This window comes from Sorex araneus, chromosome 3, assembly GCF_027595985.1.
Source record: "Sorex araneus isolate mSorAra2 chromosome 3, mSorAra2.pri, whole genome shotgun sequence".
NCBI lineage: Eukaryota > Metazoa > Chordata > Mammalia > Eulipotyphla > Soricidae > Sorex > Sorex araneus.
The window spans coordinates 238,064,762-238,081,508 of NC_073304.1; the positions used below are offsets into that span (position 1 = coordinate 238,064,762).

At 68.1% G+C, this 16,747-nt stretch overlaps 1 protein-coding gene across 12 annotated transcripts in view; it reads right to left on the minus strand.

The window, feature by feature from the left end:
• RBFOX3 (RNA binding fox-1 homolog 3) overlaps positions 1-16,747 on the minus strand; it is a 141,682-nt gene that overhangs the window by 10,201 nt on the left and 114,734 nt on the right. For all 12 annotated transcript variants that reach the window (XM_055133107.1, XM_055133110.1, XM_055133108.1 and 9 more), the window contains one exon: positions 1,154-1,408. In XM_055133107.1, coding sequence (XP_054989082.1) covers positions 1,154-1,375 — 222 coding nt within the window. In that variant the 5' untranslated portion in view covers positions 1,376-1,408. The remainder of the gene's footprint in view (positions 1-1,153; positions 1,409-16,747) is intronic.

Genomic DNA, 16,747 nt, shown 5'->3' on the forward strand with positions numbered 1-16,747 from the left:
CTCCGGCATGGACGCCCCCAACCCCAGCCCACGCTGGGCTGCCCGAGGGCAGGTCACACAGCTCTGCTGCGCTCTGCCCAGCCGTGCCACGCTGGGCTGGTCCACTTCTGGGAAAGGACCTCCGGGAACCCCTGTGTCCGTCTGTCTGTCCCAGGGAACCCCTGTGTCCGTCTGTCTGTCCCAGGGAACCCCTGTGTCCATCTGTCCCAGGGAACCCCTGTGTCCGTCTGTCCCAGGAAACCCTGTGTCCGTCTGTCTGTTCCAGGGAACCTCTGTGTCCATCTGTCCCAGGGAACCCCTGGGTCCGTCTGTCCCAGGAAACCCTGTGTCCGTCTGTCTGTTCCAGGGAACCCCTGTGTCTGTCTGTGCCAGGAAATCCCTGTGTCCGTCTGTCCCAGGAAACCCTGTGTCCATCTGTAGGTCCCAGGAAACCCCTGGGTCCGTCTGTCCCAGGAAACCGTGTCCGTCTGTCCCGGGGAACCCCTCTGTCCGTGTGTCCCAGGAAACCCTGTGTCCATGTGACCTGTGTCTGTCTGTCTGTCCCAGGGAACCCCTGTGTCCGTCTGCAAGGGTGCCCAGCAGCCCAGTCTTTCTCTGTTCCTCTCTGCCCAGCCTGGGCCTGCTGGCCGCGCCCCGAGCGTCAGCAGAACCATCTGGGCATCACTGGTCCCTGCAGCCGACCACCCGCGAGGAGACGTGGCTGCTCCTGGGAAAGGGGCAGCTGAGTCCAGGCCCCGGCGCTTCCCCCCCCCCACCCCCTCGGCTGTTTCGGGCACAGGCGACGGGCAATGCAGAGGGAACGGGGCCTGCAGTGCTAGAGTCCGGCCAGCAGAGGGCAGCGGTCGGCCCGGCAGGAGCAGGATGGGGTGAGTGCCCAGCTGGAGCCCAGGAGACCGGCACTGAGGGGTGCCGGGGCCAGTCAGGGCCGCCCTCCAGGAGCAAGGCCAGATGTGCCCACAATCCAGGCCCCCCTAAGGGCGGGGAAGGCGGCCCTCGGTGCCCCTTGTCCAGGAGACCCGCGCTGGCATGGCGCTGCTCGCCCAGACGCTGCCCTGTCCAGGCCTCTCTTGGCTGTGGGTTCCAGGCAGGCTGCAGTGGGGGGCTGCGCCCGGGGGGGGGCTCGCTCTGGGAGCAACGCGGTTGGGGGCCTTACCGGCACGGGGGGCGCCCCAGCTCCCGGCTGCGTGCTGGCCTCGGTGCCCGGCTGCTCGGCCTGCGTCTGTGCTGGTGTGTACAGGGTCAGGCTGTGCTCCGGGGGGACGGGGGGCTGGCCAGAGTAGTCCTGCGTGGGGTGCGGCGGGGGCGGGGCATACTCGGCGGGGATGCCGTTCTGTGGCGGAGGGGGGTACTGGGCGGGGGGGTAGGGCTGGGCCATTGCTTCAGGCGGAGCCGTGGCGTTCTGGCTGCCCTGTGGGAGAGAGAGGCCGTGAGACCCCCTGGCACCTCCCCTGCTTCCCAGAGCCTGCTGAGGGCCCTGAGCCCCTCACCCCCCACACTCCGCACAGGCCCGCCCCGGGTCCTCGCTGGGGCTGAGCGGCAGCTGTCAGTCACCCCGACGCCAGCTGGGAGACCCCCGGGCGGAGCCCACCGTCACACCTGAGCTCGAGGAACTTTCTCTCTGCACAGACACGGTGTTTTCGTCCTTTCTTTTTTCTCATAGATAAGCTTTTAAAAGTGGAAGCCTGGGCTTCCTGCTACCTGAAACCTCACGTCTAGGAGTACCAGCCTGGCCACTGCCCAGCGGCCTCCACAGCAGCCTTATGAACCTCCATCACCTTGGGGACAGCAGTGGGTCCGGCCAGGACAACGTTCCACCAGCATGGGAGGCGTGGCCTGGGGTGGCCACACCCACCAGGCTGGAGGCGTGGCCCAATCCAGTCACACCCACGGAGGCGTGGCTCTCCCTGACCACACCCACCCTATCTGGGAGGCGTGGTCTGACCAGGCCACACCCCTAGCCTCAGGTTTCTTCCCGGAAAGGATACACCTGCCCCCCAGGACCCCTCCACCTCAGGACCCCTGAGGTTTCCCGAGCCTCCTCTCACCTCTGAAGGACCTGTGCTCTGTGGGGGACGCTCCCAGGCTGGCCTGGGGTCCCACACACTCAGCACACACTCCCCCCGTTTGGGTGCGGGACGGGCGGGGCCCAGAGTCAGAGGGAGGAGGCAGGCTGTCCCTGTCCCGGCACGCTGCCTGCAGGGCACAGCCGGTCGGTCCCAGCCCTGGCCCCTCCAGGGGACCTCACGCCCCCTTCTGTGCCCCTCTGGATGCTCCTGCCACAGTGGCCAGCGGCTCCCTCTGTGCCCTGCAGTGGGCACCGCAGACACCACCAACCGCTGCCAGGCACCTGGGGGTTCCGGCAGCTGGGGTCTAGTTAGTGGCACGGCCAGTCCGTTAGGTGCACGCATGGAGGGTCTGGGCACTGTCCTTCCCCTTACACTGTCCATCAGGCTCAGCTCCTGGTGGGTACACACGCCGGCCTGACCCCACCCGCCAAGCGCCCGTGTCCCGTGGCACCCCCACAGCTGTGCCAGCCCGTCTCCTCCCAGCCCTCCCTCCCCCGGAGTCCCCGTGCTCCACAGTGACCCCAAAGTCCAGCCTCCACCATTAGCAGATGTGCCCGTGTCCCCCTGGTTCCCGGAGTGGCCCCTCACTGGCGTATGACACGCCCCCTCGGCCCAGACCCCGGGAGACAGGCCTCTCCCTCCTCTCCCGGCGGCTTCCTTCTCCCAGGACCCTTGTCTCTGCGTCCTTCCTGGGCTAGGTGACAGCGCCAGCCACGCCCACAGCCCCTGGGGGGCGCAGAGCCCACACTGGCCTGGGCCCGAGCAGGGTGGGGGGTGCTGGGTGGCGGGGGCCCGGGGCAGGGGACAGCTGCAGGTTGGGACAGGGGGCAGCCGCGTCTGTGTCTGGATAAGGACATCAGCACGCCCGAGTGTGGAGCCCGCCACACTGCAGACCTCGCTGGAGACACAGACGCCCCCGTCTCCCCAGGGTGGCCGGGAGTGGCCACCTGCCAGCCTGCTGCTGGCCCTCCGGTGACCTCACAGCTAAAGGGTCTGGATGGTTCGGGAGGGCTGGGCCCCTCGGGTCACTGCAGGCTGGAGGAGCAGGGGTGGGGAAGGGGACACCTCAGCACCCACCCGGGAGGCACAGGAACTCCCAGCGGTGAATACGGTCACCCACTCTCATCCCGCACCCCTGCACTCCACACAGCACAGCCCCTGGCTGCACTTGGGAGTCAGAGCTCAGAGACCCGAGGAAGCAGATGAACAGTCAAATGGACAGATGGACGGGTGGATGGACAGATGGATGGGTGGATAGATGGATAGAAGGATGGGTGGATGGATGGATGGATGGGTGGGTGGGTGGACGGGTGGATAGATGGATGGATGGGTGGATGGATGGATGAATGGGTGGGTAGATAGATGGGTGGATGGATGGATGGATGGATGGATGAATGGATGGGTGGGTGGATGGATGAATGGAGGGGTGGGTGGATAGGTGGATGGATGGATGGGTGGATGGATAGATGGATGGGTGGATGGGTGGATGGATGAATGGGTGGGTGGATGGATGGATGGGTGGATGGACAGGTAGATGGATGAATAAATGGGTGGATAGATGAATGGGTGGTGGATGGATGGTGGATGGATGGATGGACGGATGGGTGGATGGATGGGTAGACGGATGAATAAATGGGTGGATAAGATGAATGGGTGGTGGATGGATGGTGGATGGATGGATGGATGGGTAGATGGGTGAATGGGTAGATGGGTGGATGGGTTGATGGATGGGTGGATGGGTGGCTGGCTGGCTGGATAGACTGGTGGTGAATGGTGCACAGATGGATGAGTAGGTGAATGTCTGCACGACGGGCAGATGAATGGGTGGGTGGGTGGATGATGGGTGAACAGATGGATGTGTGGAAAAGCAGATGGGTGGATGGACAAACTGATGGGAAAATGGGTGACTGGACAAATGGCTAGCGAAACAGATGGACAGGTGAATGGGGGAGTTTGAGCAAAGGCTTAGACGAAGGCCCAGGGGCGGGCGAGATGTTCCGGGCCAGGGCACACGTCCTGCAGACACAGAAACCAAGGTCAGTGCCCAGCACCGCACTGACACGGTAAAGCAGGAAGTGCTGGGCCCCCGGCCAAGCTGAAGGGGGTGAGCCCGGGCCCTGCTGGGCGCTGCCCCCTCGGGAAAAGGCCCGGTGAAGGCCCAGACCACACGATTCTCCGTCACGTGCACCACCTCGCTCCCGGCTCCCCACAACTTCCCACCCCCGCTCAGCCCTGCAGCCGCGGGGCCCCGTGCCCAGCCTCTGCCCCACACCAGCACCAACCTGGAGGTCGCCTAGACCTGTGGCCCCCAGTCCCGACCCCTCCCCGCTGTGCTGAAGGAAAGGGCCGGTTCCCAGCTGCCTGAAGTCCACTCTCCAGGCTTGTGAGGACAAAGTCAGGTGACCGCAGGACCCCGACAGGGGCGGGCAGCTCCCGCCACACTGTCTCCTGCTCACTGGGGCCGTCAGTGGCGTTCACGGCCCGTGGCCTCCGCTCAGCACAGGTGGGCAGACCCGCCGTGGCCTGCCCAGGGGAGTGTCCCCCGCACCCCTACCCTCTCCGGACGGAGCTCGGCGGGGAGTGACGCGGGAGGGACTGGGACGGGGGGTGCGTAAGGCGAGACAGGCACCCAGGGGGCTCAGCGTGGGCGCCCGCCTGGGGCCCCAGCACCCGGACACTGTCCCCAGCACAGCCCCTGGCCTCTGACCCGCCACCCAGAGGCCCCCTCAGGGACCCGCAGGCCGGCCTGCCCAACAGCCGCAGAAAGGGCCCGATCTCGGGGGCGGCCGGCCGAGACTGCACAGCCCTGGGGTGGCTGTGGTGACTGCAGATGAGGCCAAGCATGATGCATCCCACTGCACACACGTGCACACGTGAGCCAGACACGCCTGCTCGGGTCCCCACACACGCATTCCTGTGCACATGTGTGCCCAGACACACATACCCGTGTCCCCACACATGCATTCCCGTGCACACATGTGCCCAGACACGCATTCCCAGGTCCCCACACATGTATTCCTGTGCACACGTGTGCCCAGACACACATCCCAGTGTGTCCACACACGCATGCCCACGTACACTCTCCCACACACATTCCCAAGCACGTGTGTGCACCCTGCTACATACATGTGCTCTGTGCCCACACACACATCACAGCCTCGCATACCGGCATGGCTGACCTGCGGGGCTGGCCCGCGGTGGGCCTGACTCTGCCCACGGGGAGCTGTGTCTCCGCCACGCATCACGGCTGGGCCAGACTCGCCCTGCAGGCCCCGTCCCTCCCACGGTCTCCCCTGCTCTGCCCAGGCCAGCGCCCAGCTGCCAGGGGTGGGCAGCAGCCCCGTAGCCCGGCCCCGGCCACTGTCCCGCTGCCAGGCTGCTGGCGCCCTGCCCGGCCCGGGTGCCCGCGGGAGGCGGGGGGCGGCGGCCGGGCGGCGGCCGTTTCTCCGGAGCCTGGCGAGGGAGCGGCGTGTGCGGGGCTGGTCTCCAGCTGATTAAATGTCCCTCGTTAATGAATCTCTTTAATTAATGAAGTTTTGAGTCGGCTCCACCGCTCCCTCCCGGCCGCCCTGCGCCCTCAGCACAAACACGCTCCCTCCGGGGGGCCGTCCTGCCAACGCTGCACTCGGCCGGCCCCCGGCAGCCGCTGACAACTCCATTTTTAAATATTTCCTCTCCGGCGGCCATGCGCACACGCGTGCTGCCACGCACGGCCGGGCACGCCCCGGCCCAGCAGCCCACCCCGCCACGCAGACCCCGCCCTGGGCCTGTGCCCCGGCCACGCCCGCCAGCACCCGGGGGTGCATCACGGCCGCCCCGCTCACAGCCGCACCCCTGCCTCCAACACGCAGTGCCCACATGCCCACAGCAAGGGCGGGCCGGGCGGGCCCCCAGTCCCGCACGAGACACTGCCACACGGCCCCCACGTCCTGCTGTCACTGGGCCTCGGTGGGCTCCAGGGCCCAGGGGCGTGTCCCTCTCAGAGACCCTCGATGCCCCATGTCCAATGGGAGCCGGCCGCCCACACCGCCCGCGGATGGTTCCCGGCCAGCCAGCAGGCGGGTCAGGCGAGGCCCGGCGGGCGGGCGAGGCAGTCCCTCAGAACAGCAGGGGGACGGCGCCGAGAGCAGCAGACCAGGCCCCACCTGGGCCAGGCCCGCCCAGCTCCAGGGTCCGAAGCAAAGGATGAGGGGCTGGGCCACACCACCCGGTCCTGACACCCCGGAGCGCCCACGTCCTGGGAGGGGGGAGGGACGAGAGCGGTGCTGAAGGGGGAGGGACACGAGCGGTGCTGAGTAGCTGCCCGGTGCCCGCCCCCACTGGGTGGCAAGGCCGCGACCTTGTCTGGGGTACCCGGGGAAGAGTCCGGCCTACCCGGCCAGGCCCTGCACAGAGGGCCCAGGCCCTGACCGGCCCCCTCGAACGCTGCGGGAAGCGTCCCCGGCACCAGCTCTGCCCTGAGCGGGCCCCGCAGGGCTGGAGTGCCCGGGCAGCGGGCCCGGGGGGCGGATCTGTGGTCAAGCCCCGTGGCCAGGCAGCAGCGAGCCCGCCTGGACCCCTCCCAGGCCCTCTGGTCAGTCTCAGCAGTGGCCATGGGCGCTGCCCGCTGCACTGGGGCCTTCGGGTCCCACACGGGGGTCCCGCCTCTGTGTTTCCTAGTGCCGGCAGGGCAGCAGGACAAGGGCCGGGATGGGGCAGTCCCGGGTCCCGGAGAAACAATGAGGGGGGGGCAGGGCGGCCCCGGGCTCCCGGGGAGGAAGGCAAGTGCTCCCGGGAGCCCGGTTGGGGACGGAGGGGCAGACGGTGGGTGAGGAAGCAGAGCCCGGGGGTGCAGACGGCAGGGTCTGCCCGGGCCTGGGGGGCAGCCAGGGGCCCCCCGAGCCCTGACGGCATCTGCCGCAAGCTGGGCAGCCCTGAGGTGCTCCCTGGTCAGTCCCGGGGGGGCGTCCATGACTCCCTGGTCAGTCCCGGGGCCGCGGCTGCCCGGGCCCTGACAAGCGCCTTCCCGCCAGGCTCTCGCTGACGCCGTCACAGGAACAGCCCGCGGGGGAGAAACCGACTCCCCGAGAGGCGCTGACGAGCCGTCATCTCTCAGGGAACCACTGACCTGTGAATATTTCATTACCCAAAATGCCGCAGCGCCCACACCAAACAGCCGCGGCCCGGCCCGGCTCAGCAGAGGGCGTGTGTGTGTGTGTGTGTGTGTGTGTGTGTGTGTGTGTGTATCTGTCTGTGTCTGTGTATCTATCTGTGTATGTATCTGTCTGTGTCTGCGTGTCTGTGTGTGTATCTGTGTGTGTGGGAGCGTGTGTGTGTCTGTGTTTGTGTGTCTGTGTATCCGTATGTATATGTGTATGTATGTGTCTGTGTATGTGTGTGTCTGTGTGTCTGTGTATGTCTGTGTGTCTGTGTATCTGTATGTGTGTGAGCGTGTGTGTCTGTGTCCAGGTGTGTATGTGTGTGTCTGTGTATGTGTGTGTCTGTGTATGTGTGTGTCTGTGTGTCTGTGTATCTGTATGTATATGTGTGTGTCTGTGTTCAGGTGTGAGTGTGTGTGTCTGTGTATGTGTGTGTCTGTGTCTGTGTGTCTGTGTATCTGTATGTATATGTGTGTGTGTGTCTGTGTTCAGGTGTGAGTGTGTGTGTCTGTGTATGTGTGTGTCTGTGTATGTGTGTGTCTGTGTGTCTGTATGTATATGTGTGTGTGTGTCTGTGTTCAGGTGTGAGTGTGTGTGTCTGTGTATGTGTGTGTCTGTGTATGTGTGTGTCTGTGTGTCTGTGTCTCTGTGTGAGTGTGTGGGGGGGACAGAAGCGGGGGAGGCCTGCCCTCATGGAGTCGGGGAGGGCTCCGTGTGCGCGGGCCAGGCAGGCAGGATCTAGGAGTGGCCCGTGTGCGTGGGCCAGTGTCCGTCCACTCTGCCCCTCTGGGCTGGGCCCTGGTGCCTCCCGCTGAGCCGCAGTCACTAGCCGGGACCGTCGTCCCCTCCCGTGGCCACGTACTGCCCTGTGCACTCGTGTCCACCCGCCCTGCCCTCCCCTCAGGCTGCACCCAGGCCCCGCGCCCCTCGCTGCACCCTGTGGCCTCACCCCGAGGGGGCAGGACTGGAGGCTTCTAGAAGCTTCGGCTCCCTGGCCCCTCAGTGACCCTGGGGACGGTTTCCGGGTCGGCCCCTGGGGGAGTGTGAGATGGACGGGCAGGGTGTGTGGCGGCCGTGCGGGGGGCGCTGGGCTGCGGGGCACCTGAGCGGGGGCGGGGGGCAGGGGATGCAGCCCCGGGCAGCCGTGGAGGTGCCTCCCGCAGACGCTGGCGCCAGCCTCGGCCCTGCCAGTCGGGCCCTGAGCCGGACCCCCAGCCCGGCCTCGGCCTGGGGGCAGAGGGACCTCAGCTCAGGGGAGCCGGTCCTGGGGGCAGCCCCGACACTGCCAGCCTGCGCTGGGGACTCAGCTTGGTCTCTGGGGGTGTGAGCACTGGGGGCGGGGAGCACTAGGGGGAGCATTGTGAGGCAGGGAGCACTGAAGCAGGGAGCACTGGGGCGGGGACACAGGGGCAGCAGGAGCGCGGGGCAGTGGACAGCACTTGGGCAGCGGGCGTAGACGGCACGTGGGGGGCCTCAGGGTAGCAGGAAACTGGACGCCCAGAGGGGCTGGGGGGCTCAATGCCGGGGCTCCCAGGCGTGTCCACAGGCCCCTCAGCTCGTCTGGGCTGGGGGCCTCGCACCCAGCCCTGCTCCCTGCCAGGCCGGGGGTCGTCTGCCTGCAGGGGTGCGACGTGCCAATCCTGGGGGTGCTGAGGGGGCCCTGGGCTCAGTGGCCAGAAATGAGGAGTTGCCGTTTCCTGCAGAGACCCCCAAGGGTGCGGTTAGGGAGGCACAGAACCTTCTAGAACTGCCTGAACCTTGTGCCCCTCTGAGAAGGCCACTGTGGGGTTTCGGGGTGCCCCCGCTAAGCCTGGGGCTGGCAGTGCGCCACAGGCTGAGACGGCCACACTGCGCCCCCGCTCCAAACACAGCCACAGCACACCAACACACACACATGTACACACACTTGCATACATACACACATGCACTCACATGTTTACACTTGCATACATACACATGTACACACACGTGCATACACACACTGCACACATACATACACACACGTGCATACATACACACATACACTCACACATGTACACACACATGCATACATACACACATGCACTCACACACACATTACGCACACATGCACCCTCTCACACTCATGCATACGCACAAGAAAGGGGGTGAGGAAGCGACTGCAGCCCCCAGGCGGGGCCCGGGGCCGGGGCACTGCGCCTGCCGTGCTGAGTCGTGGCCATATTCCACTGCACCCCGCCCCCACGCGCCCCCTCCAGGAAGCCCCCAAGTTCCCCAGCCAGGGAGAGGGGGACAGGCGGCCGGGAGCGAGACTGCGGGGCTGCGGCCCAGGCTCTCCTCAGGGGAGGGGGTGCCCTCTGCGCCCCCGGAAGCCGGGGTCTCGGCCCTCCCCTGCTCCCCAGAACCGTCAGGCCCGGGGACCGGGTGAGGAGAGACTGGGCAGGTGGGCATGGGCACGGCTGGGTGTGGCCCCCACGGGGGGCCCCTGGCAGCCGAGTCCAGGGAGCCGAGATGCTGGGCTAGTCTTGCCCACACGGACAGACGGACGGACAGACGGACGGACGCTGAAACCTGAGTGCCGCCAGGCAGGGGGGAGGGGCCGAGGGGCCCTGCCAGGCTTGGGGGCCGCCCCGCCCCCGCCCGGCTGCACATCATCATCCCACGGCGCCCTGAAATATGCATGAGGCTGCGGCCGCGCCCCGTTTACTGCATGAATGTTTCATGTCGCCGCCGCCATGGGCTGAGCGAGCGTCTGGCCTCCCTGCCCCTCCCCCGCAGGAGGGGCAGTGCCAGCCCCGTGCCCCCGCGGGCCGCCCGGGAGGGCCTGTGTGTCCAGCACTATGCAGCTGTCGGGGGCACTGCCCGGGTCTGGGGGTCTGGGGTGCTGCTTGCGGTGGGAGACAGACAGAGCGGCGGGGGGGGCTGCACCCCGGCTTTCCCCGAAGGATGGACGGTCACTGTGGAGGGGGACGCAGGGGGGGCACGCGGGGGGCACGTGGGGGGCACATGGGGGGTACGGGGGGGGCCACGCAGCCCGGCCTCGTGCTGGAGGCTGTGCCGTGAGGGGCGGGGCCCACTGGCTCCTGGTCGCGTGTGGGGGAGTCCAGCCCTGCTGACCCCCACGGCCTCCCGTGGGCAGCAGAAGACACAGGCACGGGCTCTGGCCTGCCCGTCGGCCCGCCCCAGACTCCAGACCCGCTGGCACCGGCGCCCTCTCCGGCCACATCCTGGCCACCGCGTCCCCACACGTGAGCCCTGAGCCCGCCGCTGTGCCGGGCCGGCGACCCCCAGGTGGCCCTTCTGGGCCTCGGTGCCCTTGGCCAGCGCGTCTGTGCTGCGGCCGGGAGGGGTGGATTTCATCCCGGCTGACCGCAGAGCCGCCCTGTCTGGCCGCTGCGGCCGGGCCCGGGACGGCCGGGCGGGAGCCCGCGGCAGCCAGTGTGGACCCGCTCTGGGCCCCCGCCCGGGGCTGCCCTCGGCCCGAGCTCTGCCCGCCCCGTGCATCGGCCCTGGGCTCGGCGGCTGCACGCCCACCCCTTGCTGCCTGGAGCCTGTGCTGGCCCTGGCCATGGGCACGTCCCCCTGGTGCCTCATGCCCGGAGCCCACGCGGGTCCCCACCAGTGTCCCTCCCTGTCCCCAGGGGAGTTCGCAGCGTCCAGGCCCCGGGCAGACGGCGCCTCTCGTGCCCAGGGCCCGGGAGCGTGGGCATCCCAGACCGGGCCGGGCACTGCCCAGGCCGGCACGCTCACCTGCCTGGCATCACTGAGAAATGCCAGGGGCCGACCTCACCAAGCCCCAGGTGTGCTCCGTGCCGTCCTGCCCAGCAGTGCCCGGCACCTCCACCAGGGGCCAGGGCGCCCGCTGTGTCCCTCCACGGGGAGGGGGCGCGGCAAGGGCAGCTGCTCCCTGGGGGCTGCGGCCGCGTGCAGCCGTGACCCCGAGGTGGCCCTCTGGTGTGCAGCCCTGGCCCCTGCCACGGGCATCAGCACGGGCGAGTGGCCTCTCCGTGGACCCCCGTGAACGCAACCACACCCATGGTAGCTGCCCCTCTCTGTGCCCCAGGAAACGGCCCCAAACTGTACCCCAGTGACCGTGCCCCTCACCGGACCTGGCTGGCGACAGCCCCCACGCTGGACCCCGGCACTGCCCTGCCCTCCCTGCTCTCCCTTCCGGGCTGACCCCGTCAGACAGGCCAGGTGGGAGTCCTGGGGTCGGCTGCGCCTTCAGAGGGTCGTGCCCAGGCCCACGTTCTCCACGTCCTGTGAGGCCCCGGCTGGGAGACCCCGGGGGGTCCCAGCAACAAAGTGGGGGGACGATACTGAGCTCCCGAAACCCCACCCCGCCAGGCTGCTGACAGCCAACACCTGGGCGCGCGTTCCAGGACGAGGGGCCCTGGGCTGAGCGATGGGCCCGGGGCCTCCCTGATCGCAACCCCCACTAAGCTGGGCCCGGGGAGGAAGGCCCAGGGAACCCGCCCAGACGCCCAGCAAGGGGCGGCCCAGACGGAGCAGGTGCCCCCCGAGCCCCACCCCTGCCACTCGCCGGCGGCCGGAGGGTCACTGCTGGCCCCTTGCCCGGGCCATTAGCTGCGGCGGCACCAGCTTCGCTCCCAGGCAGCGCGGCCGGGGGGCCTGGGACGGGACTGAGTTTCCCCGTAATCACGACGGCCCGCGGATATCGCTAATTCCTAAGCGGAGACAATGCGCCTCCCCCCCGCCTGAACACTTGCATTCCAGCGACACTGAGCTGTGGGGTCTGGCCTCGGGCGTGGGGACCCCAGCCCGCCCTCCAAGCCCAGGACACGGGATGACCACAGGCCCCCCCCCCCACGGGCGGGCGCGGCCTAGCGGGCAGGCGGGAGTATAATTTTTCCTCTAATTACGCATTCAGCACTTCTGAGAAAATGAGATTTTAGTAATTCAATTGGACCGAGAAGCAGGGCTGTAATAAAATGGAATTTGTAACAATCGTGCAGTTAAATTAGTTCAACGGAGAAGAAGGAGCCGTGGAAACTGACCCCGACCTCCTCGGGACTGATCAGACAGTTGAACCGAGTTGTGCTAACAGAGCCCGGGGGTGTCGCGGGGGTGTGGCGCGGGCGGGACGGGGGGCTGGCAGGCGGCCGGGTGGAAAATCCCAGATTCACTTTCCGCCTCACTGTGCACCGGCCGGGCACAGCGGGACCCCGACCCACCCCGAGCCCCGCCAGAGGCGAGAACAGAGACTCCCCTCCCGGCCGGGACGGGGGGGCGCAGACCCAGCTGGGGGCCACCCCCAGAAGCCGGCTCCAAGGGTGACTGCCGCGAGGGCGAGCCCCTCTCTGACCGCCGGACCCTGCCCAGGGCCCGGTCCTCCAGGGCCGTCCTCGGAACAGGCCAGAGGGGCAGTGTGGGGCGGCCCAGCCCTCTCCGGCCCCCAGGTGCGGCGTGCAGGGCTGCTGCGGGGGTCCCCAGGCCGCGCCCCTGCCCGTGCCCCCTCCTGGCCCTGCCCGCTGGTGTCCAGGCCAAAGAGGCTGCTCCGGCCCCGGGCCAAGAACCACCTAGAACCGCCGTCCCAGGGGCCTCCTCGCGTTCCCGGGAAGCTGGGCCTGAGGCAGAGGAAAGGGGGGAGGGGGAGGCACGGGGCCACCCACTGGCTCGGGGCTCAGGGAGTGAGAGGAGGCTGGGGCCCCACCCCCGCCCGCAGCCTGGCCAGGCACTGGGACTCTGCGGACGCCCACGCCAGCCCACGGCAGCCCTGCCTGGTTTTGGGGGTCACCCTGGGAACCCTCGATCCCCCCAGTCTAGAGGGGAAACCCAGGTCAGAGCCTGTCCCCTGCGATAGAGCGGCCCCTGGGATCCCCGACTCCTGGGGCAGCTGCGTCCACACTCGGGGCACTGGGACGGTCCGGCGGAGAGGGGCAGGGGCAGCTCGCACCACAGTGCTCCCGGCCCCGGAGTCGGGCTGAGCCTCAGCCCAGAGGCCTCCTGGGGTCCAGCCCTGACCTGGACCCGGCCGGCTCCGTGGCCTCTGCCCCCGGGGGAAGCCCTCCCCCTCTGCGTTCCAGAACCTTCTGCCAGTCCTGTGGGGCCCCCACCCCCCCCCACCGCTGCAGGGAACCGTTCAAATATTGATCCTCGTTTCATTTTCCAAACGAGGAGCGCGGAGCGGAAGGGAGGGCAGAGGCAGGGAAGGAAACCCCGGTTTCTCATTTGAAAGTTAATTAGTCTAATTAGGTCTAATTAAGCGCCCGACACAATGCCGCTCGCAAATGCACTGCGGTCGGTTCCTCACCTCTCCCTTTCTCATTGCAGACCCGCGGAGCAGAGACGCCCGAAGGAGCACAGGCTGGACTCCCTGCCGGGGGGGTGGGCAGCTGCGACACCACGGCCCCCCAGGACAGGGTGGCTGTGGGGACTCAGCTTGCAGGCTGCGCCCTGCTGTCCTCGGGGTTCCCAGGGTGCCCGCCCCAGCGCCCCGGCACGCCGGGCTCCCAGAGGGAGGCTGAGTCAGGGTGTGCAGGGCGGGGGAGCCCCAGCTCTGAGGTGGTCCAAGGGCCTGGACTGTCAGAGAGGGAAACCGAGGCCCAGGCCGGTGGCGGTGTGAAGAACCGAGGTGCCCACACTGGCAGAGAGCGGTGCCAGGACCCCGGCTCTGCAAACCGGGGGGCGCCCTCCTTCCGCATCCCTGGGGCCCACCAGCAGCCCCCAGGACCCTCTGCTCCCGGCAGGCCCCACCAGGGCTGGAGCAGGGGTGGGGCGTGGGGGCTGCCGGGAGGGGCCTCGCGGCGTCACAGACTCAGCCAAGCACCCCCCCCCAGCTGCGCGGCGCATTTCTGGGTGAATTTAGTCAATCTCCGAGTGGCGGGGGTGGGGGTCCTGGATTCCCCCCGGGGGAGCTTTGGGCGGGCCCAGGGAACCACCTACAGCGCAGGGTGGGGGGCACGCGGGGCGGGTGCACGAGCACACGCCACACGCAGACATGCCCACAAGAGCACACTGCGTGCAGACACAGGAGAGCATGTGAGCACACGCGTGCCCCCTGCCCAGCACCCCGGGCCCCAAGAGCCACCACGTCTGCTCAGATGAAGGTAAATCCCGGCTGTGGAGGCGCCGTGGCACCCGCCCAGGACTCGCAAAGGCGTCCCGGGCCGGCCCCCCCCCCCACCCCTCCGAGAGCCTCTGCCCTCCCCTCAGACCCTGGGACTGAAGCCCAGCAGGGCCCGGGGCAGGCCAGCGCACCGGGGTCTGGGACGACCCTCCTGGCCAGGGCCGAGCCCGGCCTCCCCCACTGCCCGCCTGCCCCAGGGGAGCCCCCAGCCCTCACCCACTGCCCGCCGTGCCCCAGGGGAGCTCCCGGGCCTCCCCCACCAGGCCCGGCCCCCTCGGCCTACAGGGGTGCCGGGCGAGCACGAGGCAAGAGGGAGAAACACGGGGAGGACGGAGGGGGCGGGAGGGAGGCGGGTGGCAGGCTCAGTCCCCCAGGCTGCCCTGGACGGGGACCCTGGCCCGGCCTTGTCCCCGCTGCCTCGTCAGCGCAGGGAGGGTGCGGGGCGGAGAGACGGGGATCCACGCGCGGCTCAGGACTGGGGAGTCTTGCCAGTCAGTGGCCGGGCAGAGCCGACTGCACGGGTTCGAGAGGCGGAGGAGGGGGCCGGGCGATGCCCCCTAACGACAGCCACGGCCAAAGGACTCAGACTCCCCCGCACGGTCCCCTCTTGGCCCCCTCACCTGCGGGGTGAGGTCTCTGAGCCGGCCCCGTCCCGTCCCCTCTCCCGGCCCCGCTGGGCGCCCCTCCCTGTACCCGGTCAGGGCCCGACCCACTCCTTCCCTGGAAGGTTCCGGCCCCTCCAGCCGCCGCCCGCTCCCCGCCGACTCCTGCCTGGCCTCGGGGACACCAGCCCGGCTCCCCTGGGCAAGCTCGGCGCAGCCCCCAGTCGGAACTGGCGGCCAGGAGGGACGGGCTGGCCACGGGGTCCTGAGAGAGCCACGAGGGGGGGGTGCAGGCGGCCACAGCCCCGAAGGCCCCCGGCCGAGCCCCGCCAGGGTCCCCAGCGTCTGTAGAGAGCTGAGGGCCTGGGCCCACCCTCGAGCCTGGCCTCTGGGCAGACCCCGAGCAGACCCTCAGCGTGCCCGCCTGTGGGACCCCCGCCCCTGGCCCGGGCAGCGTGTCTCTCCGAGGCGTTTCTGCTGAGGACGGCCTTTCTGCCCTGGAGAGACGCCAGCCGCGCTCCTGCTCTTCGGGGTTGTTTTCCGCTTCTCTAAGCTTCTATTTTGTTCCATTTTTTCTTTAGGGGGGGAGATTGGAATCACGACCTTTTATCTTAGCAAGCAAGCACCAAGAGAGTGTGGGTCGCGAGGGTCTCACCACCCCCAAGGCAGAGCGACGGCAAGTGCTCGGAGCCAGCGTGTGCGTCTGCTCTGCCACAGGGCGGGGTCCCCAGCCCTGCCTGGCGACAGCACCAGGACCCCCCCACCCACCGCACAGGTGCCACGTCTCCAGGCCTGAGTGCACCACGCTCGGGGACCCGTGATGCCCGGTGACCCAGGTGGGTCCTGCGGAGAACTGGACCGACAGCCTCAAGCCCGGTTCTGGAGGCTCCGAGCTGGCCTGAGGCAGGGCAGGCGCAGACAGCCCGGCCCTCTCCGCCCCTGCCGGGCGCCTCCCCGCACAGCTGCCAGCACAGCACCGGGCAGTGGCGGGCCTGCCCGCTGACCTCCGCCCCGGCCTGCGGACCCTGCCGGGGTGCACGCCCCGTCCTGTGCCCGGCCTCAGGCTGACCTTCATCTGTGCAGCGTCCCCCCCTCACCCCGCCTGACCCGCCTACAGCTGCCGACGCGGGGGGCAGGTGCGGGCAGGGCCTGCCTGTCCTGGGAGCCCAGCCTCTGCCCAGAGGGGGCCGGGCACGGAGTCAGGCCCCACCTGCATCTCGAGACGCCCCAAGCTCCCCACCCTGCAGTGGCTGCACCCCACAACCACACACATTCGCACACACTCACAGCCCCCACACCCCCACACCCCCCATACACCACACACACACACACCCAGATACACCCACACCCACACACCCCCCCATACACCACACACACACACACAGATACACCCACACCCCCACACCCCACACCCCCCATACACCACACACACACACACAGATACACCCACACCCCCACACCCCACACCCCCCATACACCACACACACACACCCAGATACACCCACACCCCCACACCCACACACACCCACACACACCCATATACCCACACACCCACACCCACACACACATACCCAGATACACCCACACACCCAGATACACCCACCCACACACACACATACTACACCCACACATACCCATATACCCACACACCCACATACACCCACACCCACACACTACACTCACACATAGCCACATACACCCACACACCCACACCACCACTTTCACACACACACACACACACACTCACAGCCATAGCCACCCGCAGCCACCCACACACACCCACACTCCACATTCACACCTACTCCCCCCAGCCACACACACAGCCACTCACAGACACACACACACACACACACACACACACACACACGCCAC